At 40.8% G+C, this 17,380-nt stretch overlaps 1 protein-coding gene, 1 long non-coding RNA gene and 1 pseudogene across 2 annotated transcripts in view; all 3 read right to left on the bottom strand.

Annotated features, from left to right (window-relative positions):
• The window catches only part of LOC140936371 (uncharacterized), a 9,692-nt gene extending 9,295 nt beyond the window's left edge, over positions 1–397 (bottom strand). The window contains exon 1 of the mRNA XM_073385837.1: positions 261–397. Within this exon, the coding sequence (XP_073241938.1) occupies positions 261–311 (51 nt within the window). The 5' untranslated portion in view covers positions 312–397. The remainder of the gene's footprint in view (positions 1–260) is intronic.
• Positions 398–4,879: 4,482 nt separating this feature from the next.
• Positions 4,880–10,410, bottom strand: LOC140937416 (uncharacterized). Its single transcript, XR_012165464.1, has 3 exons — positions 10,304–10,410; positions 6,692–6,750; positions 4,880–5,607 (listed from the first exon to the last, which is right to left on the bottom strand). It is a non-coding gene; the product is annotated as an uncharacterized lncRNA (long non-coding RNA).
• A 2,431-nt stretch (positions 10,411–12,841) lies between these two features.
• LOC140936891 (uncharacterized) lies at positions 12,842–15,007 on the bottom strand (annotated as a pseudogene).
• Positions 15,008–17,380: the final 2,373 nt, after the last annotated feature.

Below are 17,380 nucleotides of genomic sequence, written 5' to 3'. Positions count from 1 at the left end.
GAACTCCATAGGATAAAGCCTTTCACTTGCCAGAGTTTCAGGGGAAATTATATTTCACGCGAAATTGAGTGGGCGGTTTTTACTGAGACAGCCTCTTAACTACCGGTGCATGTCTGCGAGCGATGGTTTGACACAAAGGATTGAAAGGCTTGTGATCGATTTGCTTCCCTCTAATTCGGATTATTTCCTTCCAATTCTGTGAAAACCGAAAGGCTAGAAACCAAACAACGAACCAAATTGGGCGAGAACTGATTACTAACCTTGAAAAGTGTTTGGAAATTCAAACGAGGAAATGCAAAAAGTATCGCCATTTCGTTGTAGCTGAGGACTGACGAGGTTTGAGAAGTAGTAGAACTGCCAACATCGATTGAGATGCATAAGCAACTGATGGTTAAAGGCGGTTGACTGACATTAAGTACGACTCAACACCTGACATTAATCACCTTGGTGGCCGTACGAGATCAGGTTACAGTAGAGAGTAATGGGGTGCCAGCCCATTTTTATATTGTGTTGGTATTTATAGAGTGATTCTATATTCGAGTTAGCAGCGCAGTTTTTCTTTTTATTGAATAGATATATTATTTATTTAATTGGTGCGTTTAAATATTCGCATAATCGAATGGAACAGGAAAGAATTAACATAGCGTGACATTCTCAGAATTAGTTTATTAAATGCGTTGGGGGGTTTCCCGAGGAAATGAGTCATCAGATTGTTATTGTTTTCAAGTCATATGATAGTTGTGTCAGTTTTTCAACCAATCACGCTTTCATATGCTCCAACTAAAGTGAAAGTCCCCACCCTTTTCACCCAGGGGGGAATTTAAGCATTCGTGGTGGGGTTGTGCCGCCAGGTTCTCCAAATCCTGACCCTATTTCAGACCAAAAACTATCATTTTTCACACCCGTTTTTAGACCTGGCCTCTAAATTCCATACCCGTTTTTACACCTGGTCTGTAGGAAATTATGTCATTATTACGTAGATTAGAACAGCAACCAAAAGGTTTTCTTAAAATCCATTTCGAATTCGTATATTTCTCTTTCTTTCTTAATCTTTTGGAATTGAAAGGATAAATACGTTCATGCACTCCTTTAGTTCCCTCGAAAACCATACCCGATTTCATACCAAAATGGGCAAAGTGTATACCCGTTTTCAGACTAAAAAAGGCTCAAAACCCCTGGTCTACCCTTTGGGGCGGCACATATCTTTATGGCATATATAAGGGAGTACTCGCCGGGCCTGAAAAGTTTCCCGTTTTGGTCAGCCCATCTCCGTATAAACCATTATGGAGAGAATCTCCCATATTTAGCGAATTATGTAATACCAAAGATCATATTAGCAGGTTTCTTCGTGACATATCGTCAGGTGTGGACAAGTAAAGGTACGCAACGAAGTAAAGCAGGCGTCAGTCCCCTTCAAAGCAAACGGTAACAACAGCAATTTAATACACGACAAAAAGTTTACAACGAATATAAGTAGTCCGAGAAGAAAAGAGGAAATAACTCCCGCCACCCGCTAAACGAAGCGAGAAGTAATGAAGTGGAAAAGAAAGATAAATCTAAAAAAAAAATAGACTGAGTTTTTAACAATTATATCATAATACTATGTAGAGATTATCACCTATAGAGACGTGAAATAAAGAAAGCGTCTTTTCGTCATCAGCACAACTGCTAAATATCACTTGATCATAGGCCAGGGTTATAAGGGCTTTGCCTAGCTGATGGGAACACGAGGGACCTATAGCTTCATCTATAAAGACACCTACCCATTTAAAAAGCCGCAAAAGAATAAAATGGCACCAGAAAATTTATAAGAAACTGTTTGACTTGAAACATCCCATATTCACTTGCCTATGACTACTCGTATGAGTCAGCTGCTGCCGGAAACTTCTACAGTAAACCCGCGCTCAAGATTAGAAATACGAAAAGTATTCCCGTTGGTTCATTTACACATTTTCTAGTCAAAACGTAGTATGCATTATTAACACGTTTAAATAAAGCTATTTCAAAAACGATCGACTGAATATAGTAGTTATATTTTTGAAGCATATATACTTCATTTAGCCTTTTTGTGTGCAGTTGAATGTGCTCTAATTATTATGTTTGTCTTTCATTTCTTGGAAATTTTACGAATCAATCACTCACAGTATTTAATTATATCGACAACACATCCTGCATCCACCCCGCTTGTGTGTACTTAATTAATTGTAATTTGTTACCTAAATTGGAACATACTAGTGAAATGCTTGCAGATTAAAATAGTTGTATTTTCAAGGATTTTTTTCATTGGTCATAAGGTGTCAACTTTCAGTTACTATCGCAAAAACAGGAAATTAACGACCCGCGAAGTTAAGTAAGGGTTATTAGCCTGAAGCGAGGAGTTATGTGATTTATTCCCCACGTGCGCTGGGCAACGGCCGAGAGGATTAAATCACATAACCACGAGCTGAAGGCCGATAAATGGCTTAATTTTACGTTGGCGAGGATTCCTCAAGGGATGCAAAAATACATTGAAAAAAAAAAAGGCCTCTACTATTCTTTCTTTTGTTTTTCAACTCTATGCCGGCACTGGTGGCATTCACAAGTTTCTCCGGCTTTCTAATTATGTTAGTTTATCAAAGTTGCACTTGCTTCGAATTTGTTATTCGTAGTGAATGCTAGAAACAGCCTAGCAGTGTCGAGCGATTGAGAGTCAGAAGTAGAAACTTTTATTACTCAAATTAAAGCAGCTTTAGTGGCGGTACTGCAATTGAGCATTCAGACAACAACTTTGAATCTTCATTTGCGGGTGCGACAACGAGCAAGCAGTTGGCGACCTCAGTTACAGATAAAGAAGATTCCAGACGAGGGATCACTACTGTGACAAGGACATCCAGTCGAGGCAAGTGAAGAAAGAATACCACAAAACACAAAATGGTCAACTACATGGAGTACACGAGCTTGGGATGCGCTGGGTTACAATGACAGCGACACTTTCATGGTAGCTCCAAACAGTGGACGCTAGCTGTTCGTTCTGGCTGTGGAAAACAATGAACCACCAACAAAGAAAATCCGCGAATGTGGCGCAAAAGAAGTGCAGCTCAATTTAATTTTAGTAATTGTAATATTTCCAATAAACGTTTGTAAATTTGTTCTTCATGAAACGCTAATCAAAATGCGTGGGGATTATGTGTTAATATGCAGGGGGGATAATTAATTAGCTGTTCATTAGCCCCCCTTCTTCCCTTCAAACAATCAAAGCCGTACCCAGCTTTTCAGACAGTTGATTCGGGAGTAATGTAATATGTCCCCCCCCCCCCCCCCCGAGAAGAACAAAGGAATCCGAGCTCATGTAAAATAAGTACTAATAAGGTCTCTTATTTGCTCTTTTTGCGTAAATAATGCTCTATTATCTAGCTTTTTATTGTTTCTTTTTTAACTGAGCGCATCGGCTAGTTTATTATTTCTTCAAATATTTACACAGTCCGCCTAGAACTGAAAGCCTTTGTTTTTGCGGGTTGTTTAATTATTTATTTTCAGGCAACAAATATCGAATTGGAAGTTAGTTAAGTTTGATGGGCTCCTGGTTAAGTTCAATGGTTGTCAAACACAGCCTGAGTAAATGCTAATCAAATTATGATAAAAGTTTAAAAGGTAAATTTGTGATCCCAGTCATTAGATCAGCACTGTCGACTGCCACCGATTTTCGTTAGCAATAATATGAAACAAGACCTCAGGTCAAAGGAAATATTAAAAATATAAGCCTCCTGATCGTGAATCAGCCGTGTGCGGTGGTTTATTAACTCGTTGGTACTTGAATTCGCAGGTACTTAATTTTGCGATTTTGGGGAGAAAATATTTCATGAGGTTTTAATTTCGCGATTTCAATAGGCAAGTAAGAAAAAAAAGGGACAAAATTTCAGAAGTCAAGCACTTTCAACTTCATATTATTTTTTAAAAAGGTCTGAATTCACTACGTGGCGCGGGGATGCTCGTCGGAAATTTTGAATTAAACCCCTAAAGGAGGCAAAATGTGGACGTGGCCCAACCTTTTTTTGACCACTAAAAGATCATATAAAGAGACCATTTTAAACTATGAGGGTTTGAAACCCTTACCCTGTCCAGCGCCACATTCCCGTATAGGTCATACAAGGGAGTACCACCCACGCTCCCCCTCCCCCACCCGAAGATATAATCCACGCTTTAACAACCACTGGCCGATTCCATAGAGAAAATCTCTTGTTGTAAGGAGAATATTTTTAACCCTTTTATTCGTCTTTTTAGTTTGTTCACAGTCCCCTATTTTTCCGTAAGATCGTCGGGATCGAAGACTTCGCGTTTCGGGCAGCCTCTTGGATGAGTGCCAAATCTACTTAAGAGCGGGGGACGCTACAAACTCCAACGCCAGGCCTCTCGGTACATATAAAACAAAGATGGCCGCCCGAAAAAATAGGGGACTGTGAACAGTTTATCTTTTTAAAGTTGCTGCTTCTAGCCTCATGTAGTAATCAGGAACACTGGTATGTAAAGAGGGTTTGCATCACAATTTGGCCCAGTAACTCGTTGATACGGCCAAATTTCCTTGACCTGAAGTTTTTTTAACCAAGAAAACACCCCCCCCCCCCCCAAAAAAAAAAAAAAGAAAATTCATTTCGACAAAAAGTTGTCAACAACTATTGTAAAGAAAATTAGCAGCAGCTGAAGATACAAAAGCGAATGTTTTAACATTATGGTACGGTATTAAAATACCATAAGGTCTCTACTAAAAGAATATGCACCTCAGTGTAAAAAGTCCATCGCTCCTTCCCGGCTCGAAGGGGCCGGGCCTAATAAAGGTGGCGAAGTTTCCATTAAGGCCCTGCACGTGCCTTTAAGCAATAGTTAAAAATGACCGGTGCATTCATTAAATTCTATTTTTTGCTTTATTTCAATTATTTTCATTTCGTGCTTTTTCAGTGCCCCTCTGAGAAGGCGCGCTATATTTTCTAGGGAATTAAATCAACTGCAAAAACCGTGGACGAAGATCAAGAACCAAAAATGAGAAGTCGAAAGACTACTTCAAGGCTGATCAGAACAACGCCTATTGTTTTCTTCATAACGATATTTCGGCTCGCCATACAAGCCTTCTTCAGGTTTACAGATGTTACTGAAGAAGGCTGGTATGGCCAGCCGAAATATTGTTATGAAAAAACAATAGACGTTGTTCTGATCAGCTATCCAGTAGTCTTTGGACTTCTCGTTTTTGGTTCTATACTAGTTGCTCACTTATTTTATTCGTACGACTCTAATTAATTGTTGCTGTGTTTAAACTGTCGAGATTTTCGCTCTCTCCTTTTTAATTGCACAAATCGCCCTGACAGCAACCGAGATAGCACTTCACACTGTTGATTCCCATTTGTTGATGTTGAATTTGGCTGTTTTTACATGACGTAATGGCTTCTGGACTGCATTTATCAGATGAGGCACATCCCTTAGCGAATGCTTTCATTTCGTAGCCGCCCACGTTTGTTTGAATACTGTGATAGTAGCAGTACTGGTCCCCCGCAGACGCACAAGTTAAAGGATCCTGTGACTCGGCACAGTCCTTCCAGGAAAGCGAGCTGATACACACGTGACACTGCAGGGACGAAACTGATGAGGAAATATGATGCCTTGTCAGTTGTCAGAACAGTTAGAAATTATACATCGTTTATTATCTATTACCAGAAACTCATAAGGGGTTGAAACGTGTAACTCATATGTTTGCTTTGTGCGATGCTCGTAAATATTCATTTTCAAAAGTATCATATTTGGAACGAGAAGACAAGATCGACCTAACTTATAGCAAATTTCTCCCAAGTTGAGTTCTAACTGAAAGAACTGTACCGAAGTTCAAGAAAAGAAAAAGAAAGTCGTTGCCTTTTGTTTTCGCTTTTGACTGAACGTGAAATTAGGCATTCTGGGGTTTCACGTCGTAGTCCTGCAGTGACGCATTGTGACAGCAAAGAAATGTACAAAAAAGCGTGATGCACGTGCAAAGTTGATGTTAAACCTATTACTCTTTTGAGGCCACAGCTAGGGTTTCCAAATATGGTCTTAGAGAAGAATGATATTCACGAGCATTGATCACGACTTACACGTTTCAACCCCTTATGAGTTTCTGCTTTTACTTTACATACCAATGCTGCTTAGATTCAAAACTGTAAGCGCTTTTTCCTAACGTATTCTCAGAATATTTATAACTGTTTTATATGATATTTTCCCTGACGTTTTCTCAGAATATTTAATTTACGGTTTGGGAGGATTGTTTCTGACTTTTAAAGTTTGGCGCCAGCTTTTAAAGGTGATGTTACATGGGACGATTCGCAACGACGATTTTTAGAGCAACACAGCGTTGTAATGTTAGAGCGATGTTGTTATCATTCGAAAATATGTTGCAACAATGTTGGAACGCTGTGTTGCGCTAAAAACCGCCCTTTGCGAGTCGTCTCGGGTAACACATCACCTTAATGCCATGAGTATGAGGTGTCACACTCTCAATAAATGATCGATAAAAAGTGGAACGTAACCATGCGTTTGTTCGTGCACATCCTGTAGCAACGCCTCTGAAAAGTTTCATTTTATACATTTTGAATACTATACAGTTCCCTAACTATAACCCTTTTAGAATCAAAACCCTCATTTTTGACCAACGAGAACAGAACACGTGGATCAACAAATGTGGCACAGAACTCACCTGGGTCGAATATTTGAGGGAAAATTACCATCACCAAGACCATTAGTGCGATCTTCATTCTTGAATTGAAATGCGCGAAGTTGCAAAAAAAAAAAAAAGATTAAATTAGTTGTGAGCCGATTCTGATCAACTGGTCACCAACGATTCAATACTAAAAGAACGGTACTCATATTATCTTAGGTGATTTCTCACTCCATCCCCTTTAAATCTTCAATTTAAGACCTGAGTAAGGGTGCCTGTATGTTTCAATTATGGCCAGACGTGAGACACCCGTAAAATTATACGGTGACTCTGAAATCCATGCATGCCATAGAGTTAGTCAACATTATTCATGTCGGTCCGAAGTCGTCGTCGTCGTCGTCGTTGTCATGACGATCATCACTATCATTACCATTTTATTGGCCTTACAGCGCACCAGGTTTACAGATACATTTAATTTGTTTTGCCGAGGAGACCTCACACGAAACCACCAGGCTGATAATAGAGGCCACCTCGAATTCAAATATGTGACCTCTCACGCGAAAACGTTCCTTACGGTTTGCCGTTTTCGCATGGATAGCCGCTCGTATGCCGTGCATTAGCCGTTCGAACGGCTCAGGCTATCCGTGCAAAGAAAATTTGTATCCGTTCGAACGGCTCGGGCTATCCGTGCAAAGAAAATTTGGATCCGTTTGAATAGCTCGCGCTGATTCGTGCGAAAAAAATTCGCAGCGTTCGAACGGCTGGGGCTGTCTGTTCGAAAAAATTGTGTTCAAAAATAAATTTTAGCCAAGTTTCCATCTCCCAAAACAACTTTGTCGCCAGCCACTAGAGTTGAACGAGGTATTCTTGAGTGGTCGCGTTGCGAAGCTTGTTTACAAACCCATCATGATCATGAATAGTCACGTATATTTTTTATAGTCATCTTCGCTTTCATTGTTATCATTCGATTATCAACGGTATTTTTATCATTTCAACAAGTTGCCCGTCAATGGCTATATGGATGTGGACTTTTGTCAATCTTTGGATTTTTATTGTCAAGAGGATCGCTACTCGTTTCAACACTTTGATAATAGAATTGTTGGTCTTCACATGACGTCACTAAAATTCAAACTACAAAACTATCGATCCTACTGAGATTTTACTTTCATGGTGTATTAGAGCAACTGAAAACTAATTTTCGAGCAAATTTTCGCTACAAAGGGGTTCTTGGTTTGTAATAGAGTACGCTTGAATGTTCTAAGCTTTTGGGTGACGCAGTATTTACATGACGGCCGATAGGGCATTTAGGTTAAAAAAGTGACTTTTTTCGAGGAATTTTGCTATCTAAACAGTTCAAGTATTAGAAAAAGTATTACTTTAATGTTCATGAGTTCCTCTAGGAGTGAACTCACGCTTTTGTAGCAAAACTCGGTAACAGATGTTTCTGTTAGTTTCCGTCCGCCATGTTGGAGCTCATCCGCACTCCGCACATTTTACTTTCACGATGTATTAGAGCAGCTGAAAACTAATTTTCATACAAATTTTCGCTTCAAAAGGGTTCTTGGTTTAGTGTTGGAGTACGCCTGAATTTCTAAGCTTTTGCGTGACCCGGCATTTACATGAGGGCCAAGAGAGCTGTCATGTAGGTTAAAAAAAATGACTTATTTCGGGACATTTTGCTATCTAAACAGTTCATGTATTAGAAAAAGTATTTCTTTAATGTTTATGAGTTTTTCGAAGAATAAATTCACGCTATTGTAGCAGAACTCGGTAACAGATGTTTCTGTTGGTTTCCGTCCGCCATGTTGGAGCTCATCCAGGTGAGCACCAGCATGGCGTCTCCATACATAGCCTGCGGAAACATCCGTTTCTCCTCGCTCTTCGCCGATGTGGACGTTTCGCGCGAAACGAAACGTCCCCGGCGGCGAAGAGCGAGGAGAAACGGATGTTTTCGCAGGCTACTCCATACAAATCTCTATAAGTTTGGGTAAAACATTTCTTCGCATATCTTGTATACGAAATACTCCTCTGACCTGAATCTTGGCGAGGGTCTTTATATATGTATCTCCTTTCATTTCCCAGATTCTGGACTTTATGTATTGAAACGTTTTGATTTTTATTTTGATCTATTTTGAATGGCGTGACACTGAAAACCAGCCGATATCTTAAGTAATGTTATTGCTACAGGTAGTATGGTTTTTTATATATATTTTTATATTTTGTATCGTAATCTACTTTAAATAAGGAGATTTATTCTTATATGGGGTCGCAGTAACTCTTTTGGAAATCGTCCTTACGGCCCTTTTTTTAATTTTTTTTTTTATCTATGTTGTGTCCATCACTAATTTAATTTATTACCATTAAATTGTAATAAATAAATAAATAAATAAATATATAAAAAATGTACGCAAAACAATTCGAGATCAAAAGATATGATAATTCCTGGGATAATACACACTGTCGGCTCACTCCAAGCCTGCTAGCTTTTTCTTGCTGGAAAAATCTATGCCTTTTTACTACCATCGTTTTGATTCCTTTTTTACCTTTTTGAAGTAAGTCGTTTAATATGTCTACGGCACTTGCTTGAAATCGAAAGTTCGCGGCACAACATAGCCGGGCAACATAGCTGTACGTTTCACGCTTTACCTTTGACAAGAGTTGATATGGCGGTGTTGTTCTTTGATTGAAATGATGGAAAATTCCTTTCAAGGAGACCATAATCTGCGTAAAGTGATGTATGGAGAGCTTTTCAAAGAGATTATTAGCAAGATACACGTTATACGTACAAGATTTAATTTTCCGTGGACTGAAATTGAAAACCGACACAGATTTCAATAGTGTCACACAACTTGAACAACGATTCAAGATCAAAGAAAAGAATCATGCCAAGGAACTGAAAATTTAAAGACTGTATCATATTAAATTAGTAGATTGAAAAAAGCGCAGTTATTTTCATTCATCATTTTCACTCACGAGCATGCGAATGACTTCCGTGATCGTAAAATTATGCATTGAATACGTACCGAGTCGCTCACGCTGAGAATTTGCTCCAAAAATACTTGGCACATCACACCGCCGACCAGCCGTTCATCCTTTCGACCTAATCCGTTCAAAAATTTTGGCGTCACCCGTGTATCCGTTCGACTGCATCCGTTCAAAATTTTCGTCAGCCATGTTTCCGTTTGACTGCATCCATGCAAAAATTTTCTTCATCCCTGCATCCGTTCACCCGATCTGTTTCGAACGGCTCGGCTATCCGTTTCTCATCCGTGTGCTTGCTGTGCGTTCGCTTGCCGTGCGTTCATTCCTAAGGAACGCTTTCGCGTAAGAGGTCACATATATTTACAGGTTCGTTCTGACCATAATTTTCTCTGAGGATAAGCTGACATGCTAAGTCCTACTTTTTCTAAACCCTCTTCTTATACAATGAATGTCACAGGACTGGAAAAAGTTTGTAACGAGGTACGCGATCAAAATAGTTCGATTCGTTCAGTCGTTTATTAGATTATACTGCTCAACAGACTCCGAAAGACTGATGAACTGTACCTATATGAGCAACTTTAATTTGTTGTCGTTACAATTTCAGTTTCTCTACAATGAAAAGATATTTTTTGACTTCAGTACCAAAATATACAAGGTGAACAAACATACCTTGGTATCTTTAGGTCATACAGCAGGGAAGTGCACAGCTTTCTAAAGTCAGATAAAGGCGATTAAAGGTAGTCTTTTTAGTGGGGAGGAGCGTTGCGTGACTTCACTAAAAACGGCTGCGTGGCAGACTAGATTAAAGGTGGTCTGGTAAATTAATATGTAGATTTAGCCAGAGCTAAAAGCGAAGCTCTCAATAATTTTTATAGTCAGTGCTCAAACAAAATATAAAATCGTTAATGCTGAGCGGCGAAGGCAACGAGAACGGTAAAAAAACAACAACAACAACAACAATAGGTCTAATTAACAAAAAGGCAACTTTGCACGTGCAGCACACTTTTTTTTGTACATTTCTTTGCCGTTGTTTTGCACGACTGTTACGTGAAACTTCCAGAAACTTCCTAGTTACACGTTTTGTGGAGGGAATGTCGTGTTCTAGTTTCACTCTTCTTTCACTGTCGCTCATTTTCACCCTGGTGGCCGCGAGCATCCCGCCGCTACAAAATTTCATATTGTTCCTCCAACAGAAAATGTTTCTTTTGCTCCTTTTCTCGTTGATCTTCGCTGGCCTGTCTCCCTGCTTTCTCTTTTTCTCTGTCTTTCTCTTTCTCTATATTCCAAATCTGTGGACATGACAATTAATCTAAGCCAGTAATCGGCTCCTGTCTAAGCTTAATATTAAAAAAAAAAAAAAAAAAAAAAAAAAAAACACGGATACAGAAATATTTTCCGCTTTCCGTTTTCGTCGTTATTGACTTCTTTAGTTGTGTCTGCTTCACAAGACGCGGGTGGCCATACGCTTTCGCGCCAAAATAACTTGTCGTTTGGCATCGGCTTACATGTAGTGGGTGTCGGGACGGTCGGCGTTCGCACGCTACCCAATTTTCTCGGACGGATAGTTTACCAAATTTTATTACCCATGGTGCTCCGCTGGCGCGCTTCGCTATAAAACTAATGAAGGCCTCATTGAGTTCTATCGTTGTGTACCCAGCACATTCGCTGTCAGAGATCAGAAGACATTCGTGGAAGGTTGTCTTATCGCTATAGCAATATCAATTTTAAATGACAACTGACACATTTGAAAAAACTTAAAACACAAAATTATTACAGTTCAAAAGAAATACCAAATTAATATGTACTCAGTGATCTGTAAGGGTGTTTTCGGGATCCGGGATTTGACCAAAATACGGTGCGGGATTCTGAAAACGCAAGATATCTTAACGGGAAACGGGAATTTTTAAGAGCTCCCCGGGAAGTGGGATTCGCCAGGATCTAATTTTTTTAGCACGGGATGCAATATTTTTTGCCTGTATGTTGAGAAATTGGGAAATCATACATGTTGAGCGGCAAGAGCAAATCAACCAGCCTTGAACCGTTAAGTGTTTTTATTTTATTTTATTGTCTTTGAAAACAAAGGAAGAATTGTGGATGCGGACCCTCATCCAGACCCTCGGGTAAGGTGGGGTGGTCTCCAAAAAAAATTTTTGCGGCCCTTCGGGCCTCAGTTTGGTCTAAAAACAAGGGGGGGCCCTCCCCTAGATCCGCCACTGCTTTATCTTTGAGTCCAAACTGTGGCAATAGATTATTGCACGCATAATTTATGGATGTATTTACGCACAAGTTGCCTCGTTGGCCGGAGTGAGTGCGGCCAACGAGTTTTTAAACTTTAAGCTAATGGAGCGTGGGTGAATAATAGAGCGAACCTGGATCGGAAAGATAAGAATGGGGAGAGTGGCTCTCCCCGGTCTCCCCCCCTTTTTTTTTTTTTCGTCTTCAGTTGTTTTTCTTCTTTGTCTGCTCTATTATCCTTTAGCTCTTAATACTTTCTTGTTTATCTAGACTCCTCACAGGCCATAAACTACGCGTGAATATCTTTTTTGTACAAATCAACGACTGCTTAAATAACCAATTAATATTTCATGAAGCTTTCTAGGTTTTTTTAAACGGTTTTACCTTGCACATAAACTTGTCATAAGTTATCAGTACCAGTTCCTTGCTATTCTGTTGGACAACTGAAATATTGTGTCTAGTTGGTTCCTATCCATTATGCCAACATTTCCAGAAATTTCCGGTTGCAAGCTTAGTCCCTAGGTGTTCAAGTTTGGCTAGAACTGGGGTCAATTTGATAAAACTTTTACAAGTGTAACCATTGTTTTAGAGACTGAAAACAATAGCTGCACATGTAAAAGTTTAATTAATTCACCCCTGGAATCTACTTTGGCGCGGTGTCGCCACCAAGAGGAACGGGCCGAGAACAAGCCGCGAATGAGCCGAGAACGACAGTAGCTGAGAACGAGTTGAGGTCTCTCGCCCACTTTTCCCCAGACTTTCTCCGCGTTGTCAAAGACAAAAGAAAGAAACGCCAAGGAACTAAGCTGTGTTGCAAGACCGCTTTTGGAAAAAGCGCTGTTTCTCACCGCCGTGACCTGACACAAAAAGGCACCACTATCTATCATTCCGCCAATGCGTTCGCATTCTTAATTAAAAAGCACGGGAAGGTCAATTTCGTCTTACGGCTGTATGTAAAGAAGTATCTTATCTTCAGGCGCGTGTTATTTTAGACGAATTATGCCGTTTAGGATTTGTGGAGGCTTGATAATGTTTCTGATGCAAATTAGTATCCTTGGCCCTAAATTTAGTTAGTACACTAAAAGTTGCCTCAGGAAGGTTGGAGTGCCCTTTACCTAATTCTGGGTCAATGACACTTTTTGCATTTTTTGCCCTCTCAGCACACTCTATCTCATAGGCTAACCCATGAAATTGACATTTCAGGGGGTGAGCAGAGCGATATGGCTGTCCTTGGCATTTCATATCAGGGTAAAACCCATTTTCATCCTCAACACATTCCTTGCACGAACACTTTACTAATGGATGGAAGGAGCAAGAACCCCCTTCCCATTCATGAATATCCCTGCTGTGGTATTTGCCAAGTACCAACATTGTGTCTCTGTACTTCTCGGGGCTACAACCAGCCTGAACGAGCGCACAGTAGTGATTACGCTTGGCATTCTGAATGAATCCAGGTCCAATACAACCACAAACAGGTTTGTTCCTTGTAGCAACAAAGGTATGTTTTTTGCCCGCACAAGAGCACAAGAGCATTTCACTGATTCAATACCAGGAAATTTAGATTTATGCAAGGCTATAAATGTGGGGGTGAAGGTTGACATCCCTTTAATTTCTTCCAGTTTCTTTCCATGTGCCCGACCCACATGACCCCCACATAACATCACCCTTGACTCCTGTTCATTGGAAAATGAATACCTAAACCCTTTAGCAGATGAAGAGTCTGCATCCTGCCAATTAATTTCAACTTTCATGCCTTCTTCTTTGGCCTGGGCCCAAAGCTTTTGGCTCAAATGACCTTCAGCTGACTTGGCAGTGCCTTCCCACAAGTCTTCATCGCAAATTCTATCTGCACCTCGCATTGACAAATGACCATAATAGAGAAGGGCACTTGTGATGTAGTTTTTGATCACAAAGGTGCAATTTTGACTAAAGTGCCCCCTTATTAGCCAGCAACCATCACAGCATGTTACAGCTCTGGACCAGCTGCCTATTTGATCAGATGAGAGCTGTTTCATTTGATGCTTGGCATCATCACACATCTCATCAAGCATATCTTTAATATGAGAAAGTGCAAGGTCGATAACCTCCAAAAAGGGTTTTTCCGAGGTAACACCCAACCCCAAACTTCTCCCGAGGGTTTTCCTATAACTAGCATACCCATGCCCACTTATGAAAAATGCTAAAGAGAGGGCCAAGGATACTATTTGCCTCCGTGAATTCTGGGCAAGTTGGCTGCTCTTGTAGTCTATCTCTGTGGTCCAGCACCCACAACACTTGAATGTAAACATCATAGCCCCTCCAAATCCCTTCTTTTCACATGCAGTTAGCACAAGCTTTCCTATGACGAAAAAACACATAAAAATTTTACAATCAAAAACAGTGTTCAGTCCAGAGGGTACATTTTTCATAACAGTCAGGATGTCATTGAAAACAGAAAACAAAAGGCGGTTGAGCGATTTGCATGACATGGTAAGCTTGAATCACACAACAAGAGGTTAGTGCTACGGTTTATAATGGTAATAGGACTGAGTGATTACTTACTTGAGGACACTAGAGTATAAATTTCCTAATTCATACACACCTTCACACCTCCGATTGTATGAAGGGCAACAGAAAACGTTGTTGAAATCTCTGACAAGCTGTAATATGGAGGAGGTTGTGCCCACAAACAATCCCTCTGGAATGCTCAAACTACAGATAAAACAAAAAATTAAAAAATAAGCTTTCTTTCCATGTGAAGAAAGAGTGCACAATTGGCCAAAATAAAATATAAATCATGAAATGTTAAAATATCACTTCAAATTTTTGAATTTTATGTAAAGGAAAACGGAACATTACTACAAGCGACCAGAGAAAATACTCACCTCGATTTAACATGACCTTCAGTAGTTATTTTTTTCAGTGGTGGTTTGTAATCTTCATCAGAATCTTCCACGCAATCTTTGCTTGTGGACGACACTTTGCTGGCGACTTCAGAGCTATTGTCCTTCACAAATTGATCGAGTATTCCATCAGCCTCTAGTTTCCGTTCTACGTCTTTCGAACTCTTGAATTTCTTACCCTCTGGATCCACGTACGTTAAGTGTACTCGATTTCCAGATTCGCGAGACAAGATTTTCCACCCAGCTTCTTCAAGCAGTCCAGTGTTGAGGCGAATTCTTGGCGTGTTCCTCATATACCAAAAGTTGAAATCGTTAATCATTCATATACCAAGAGTTGAAATAGTTAATCATTCATATACCGAGTTGGGGGGGGGGGACAGGGGAATAGTGGGCACAGAGGAACACAGAGGAATCACAGAGGAACGGTAGGCACAGGGGAACAGAGGGCACAGAGGAACAGTGAGCACAGAGGAACACTGGGCACAGAGGAACAGTGGACACAGAGGAACAGTGGGCACAGAGGAACAGTGGACACAGAGGAACAGTGGGCACAGAGGAACAGTGGACATAGAGGAACAGTGGGCACAGAGGAACAGTGGGCACAGAGGAACAGTGGGCACAGAGGAACAGAGGGCACAGAGGAACAGTAGGAACAGAGGAACAGTAGGAACAGAGGAACAGTAGGAACAGAGGAACAGAGGGCACAGAGGAACAGTGAGCACAGAGGAACAGTAGGCACAAAGGAACAGAGAGCACAGAGGAACAGTAGGCACAAAGGAACAGTGGGCACAGAGGAACAGTGGGCACAGAGGAACAGTAGGCACAGAGGAACAGTAGGAACAGAGGAACAGTGGGCACAGAGGAACAGTGGACACAGAGGAACAGTGGGCACAGAGGAACAGTGGACACAGAGGAACAGTGGACACAGAGGAACAGTGGGCACAGAGGAACAGTGGACATAGAGGAACAGTGGGCACAGAGGAACAGTGGGCACAGAGGAACAGTGGGCACAGAGGAACAGTGGGCACAGAGGAACAGAGGGCACAGAGGAACAGTAGGAACAGAGGAACAGTAGGAACAGAGGAACAGAGGTCTACCGAACGAGTTGTCGAACAAAGGTTAGCGAATGGCGTCTAGCTGTCAACATGCAGCAATTATGGCTAGCGAGGTGTCGTTGCTAGGTGAAGGCGTCATGCCGCCCCCTCATTGGTTTCCCGGGAAAAATAGATAAACAAAAATGGTCAACTTTACCGTATATGGGGGGCGTATTTTGTGTTTGACCGCTGCAAATACTTACTGTGGACACAGCAAACATGGCTGCCATTGAAGTAAGCACGAAGCGAAGGGAAATGAGAAATTTTCTGCAATTTATGGCCGATTTACAACTACAACAGCCGAATACACCAATATGGGGAACTATGTTTTTCGATCTTGCTACTTAACAATAAATCGTCGGGGTTTCAAACTTGGCAGGGCAGAAGTAAATAGAAAAAGGAAAATTTACACCGCAGTGCGCACTCTGGAGCAAAATATTTCCCGAGTTAAGGATTCTCAAATTTCATCAAGGTAAAAATTTTTATTTTTCTTCATAAAAATGTAACAATTCAAAATGAGAATGCGCACTGCGGTGAAAACTTGCATTTTTACTTATATTTTTTGCATACCAAATGTTATCGTGAAATAATAAATCCCGTTTCAGTTTTGAGCCTTGAGGTGATTTGAAGGGGACCTGACCACGCCCTATATCTTCCCGAATTCCATGCATTCCTTAGCAGATGACTCCCCCCGGAATATTTTTTTAGAAACTGTGAGGATTGACCAACAACTGGCCGCAATGTGGCCTAGCTACCGTTTTTTATTCTCTTGAAATACACAGCCAAACATAGCCCAAATTTGGTTAATTTAGCCTCCAGGAATACGAGACGAGTCTTACTGAATATTTTCTTCGATATTCTTTCTTCGATTTCTCGTATCGAAAGGGCCTCCATGAGACATTTTTAAAGCGCTCATCCTAGGTGGCACAAAAGGCTCTAGTTACAAAGTTAAAATTCAAAACAGCAAGTTAAATTTTATTGGCACTATGCATACCTTCTGCAGAATCAAAGGTGGCAGTAATCTCGTTCCCAGAGGTCGCGCTACTCTTGTCCAGCGGAACGTGGGTCGTTCCACGTGGACTCTGGCCGGAACGAGATTCAGGTCGTGGCGGTGATTTCACCAGCCACCTCAAGAGAGATAACAAAAACCACTTTTGTTATGTGCAACAGTCTTAACTCGCGCTAATGATAACTTTTCTCGGCTAATGATCGCGTAAACCGACCATTTGAAACCGCAATTTCCCTTTGATGGCCTTTTGCAATGGAACAAGAAGGTTAACCCCCCATTTTATTGATGTTTTTCAGTTACTGAGAATGGGCACACGACAAATCTTTTTTAGGGATTAAAATCTTGATAGTAAAAGTTGTATTATTTAGTATGTATGACTTGAAACACTCTTCATTTAGAGCCGCCGTGATAGAGGAGTATTAGATAACTTAAGCATCAGCCGTTCTTGATTCACGAACGGCACGGCTGGCAGCGCAGAACTGGATCAGGGACGCGGTTTGCGTGCCAAATGCAAATCGTTAAGCAA

This window comes from Porites lutea, chromosome 5 (genome assembly GCF_958299795.1).
Source record: "Porites lutea chromosome 5, jaPorLute2.1, whole genome shotgun sequence".
Taxonomy (NCBI): Eukaryota; Metazoa; Cnidaria; class Anthozoa; order Scleractinia; family Poritidae; genus Porites; species Porites lutea.
Note: the sequence above shows the minus strand (reverse complement) of the source record. Positions and strands in the feature narration are given on the sequence as shown.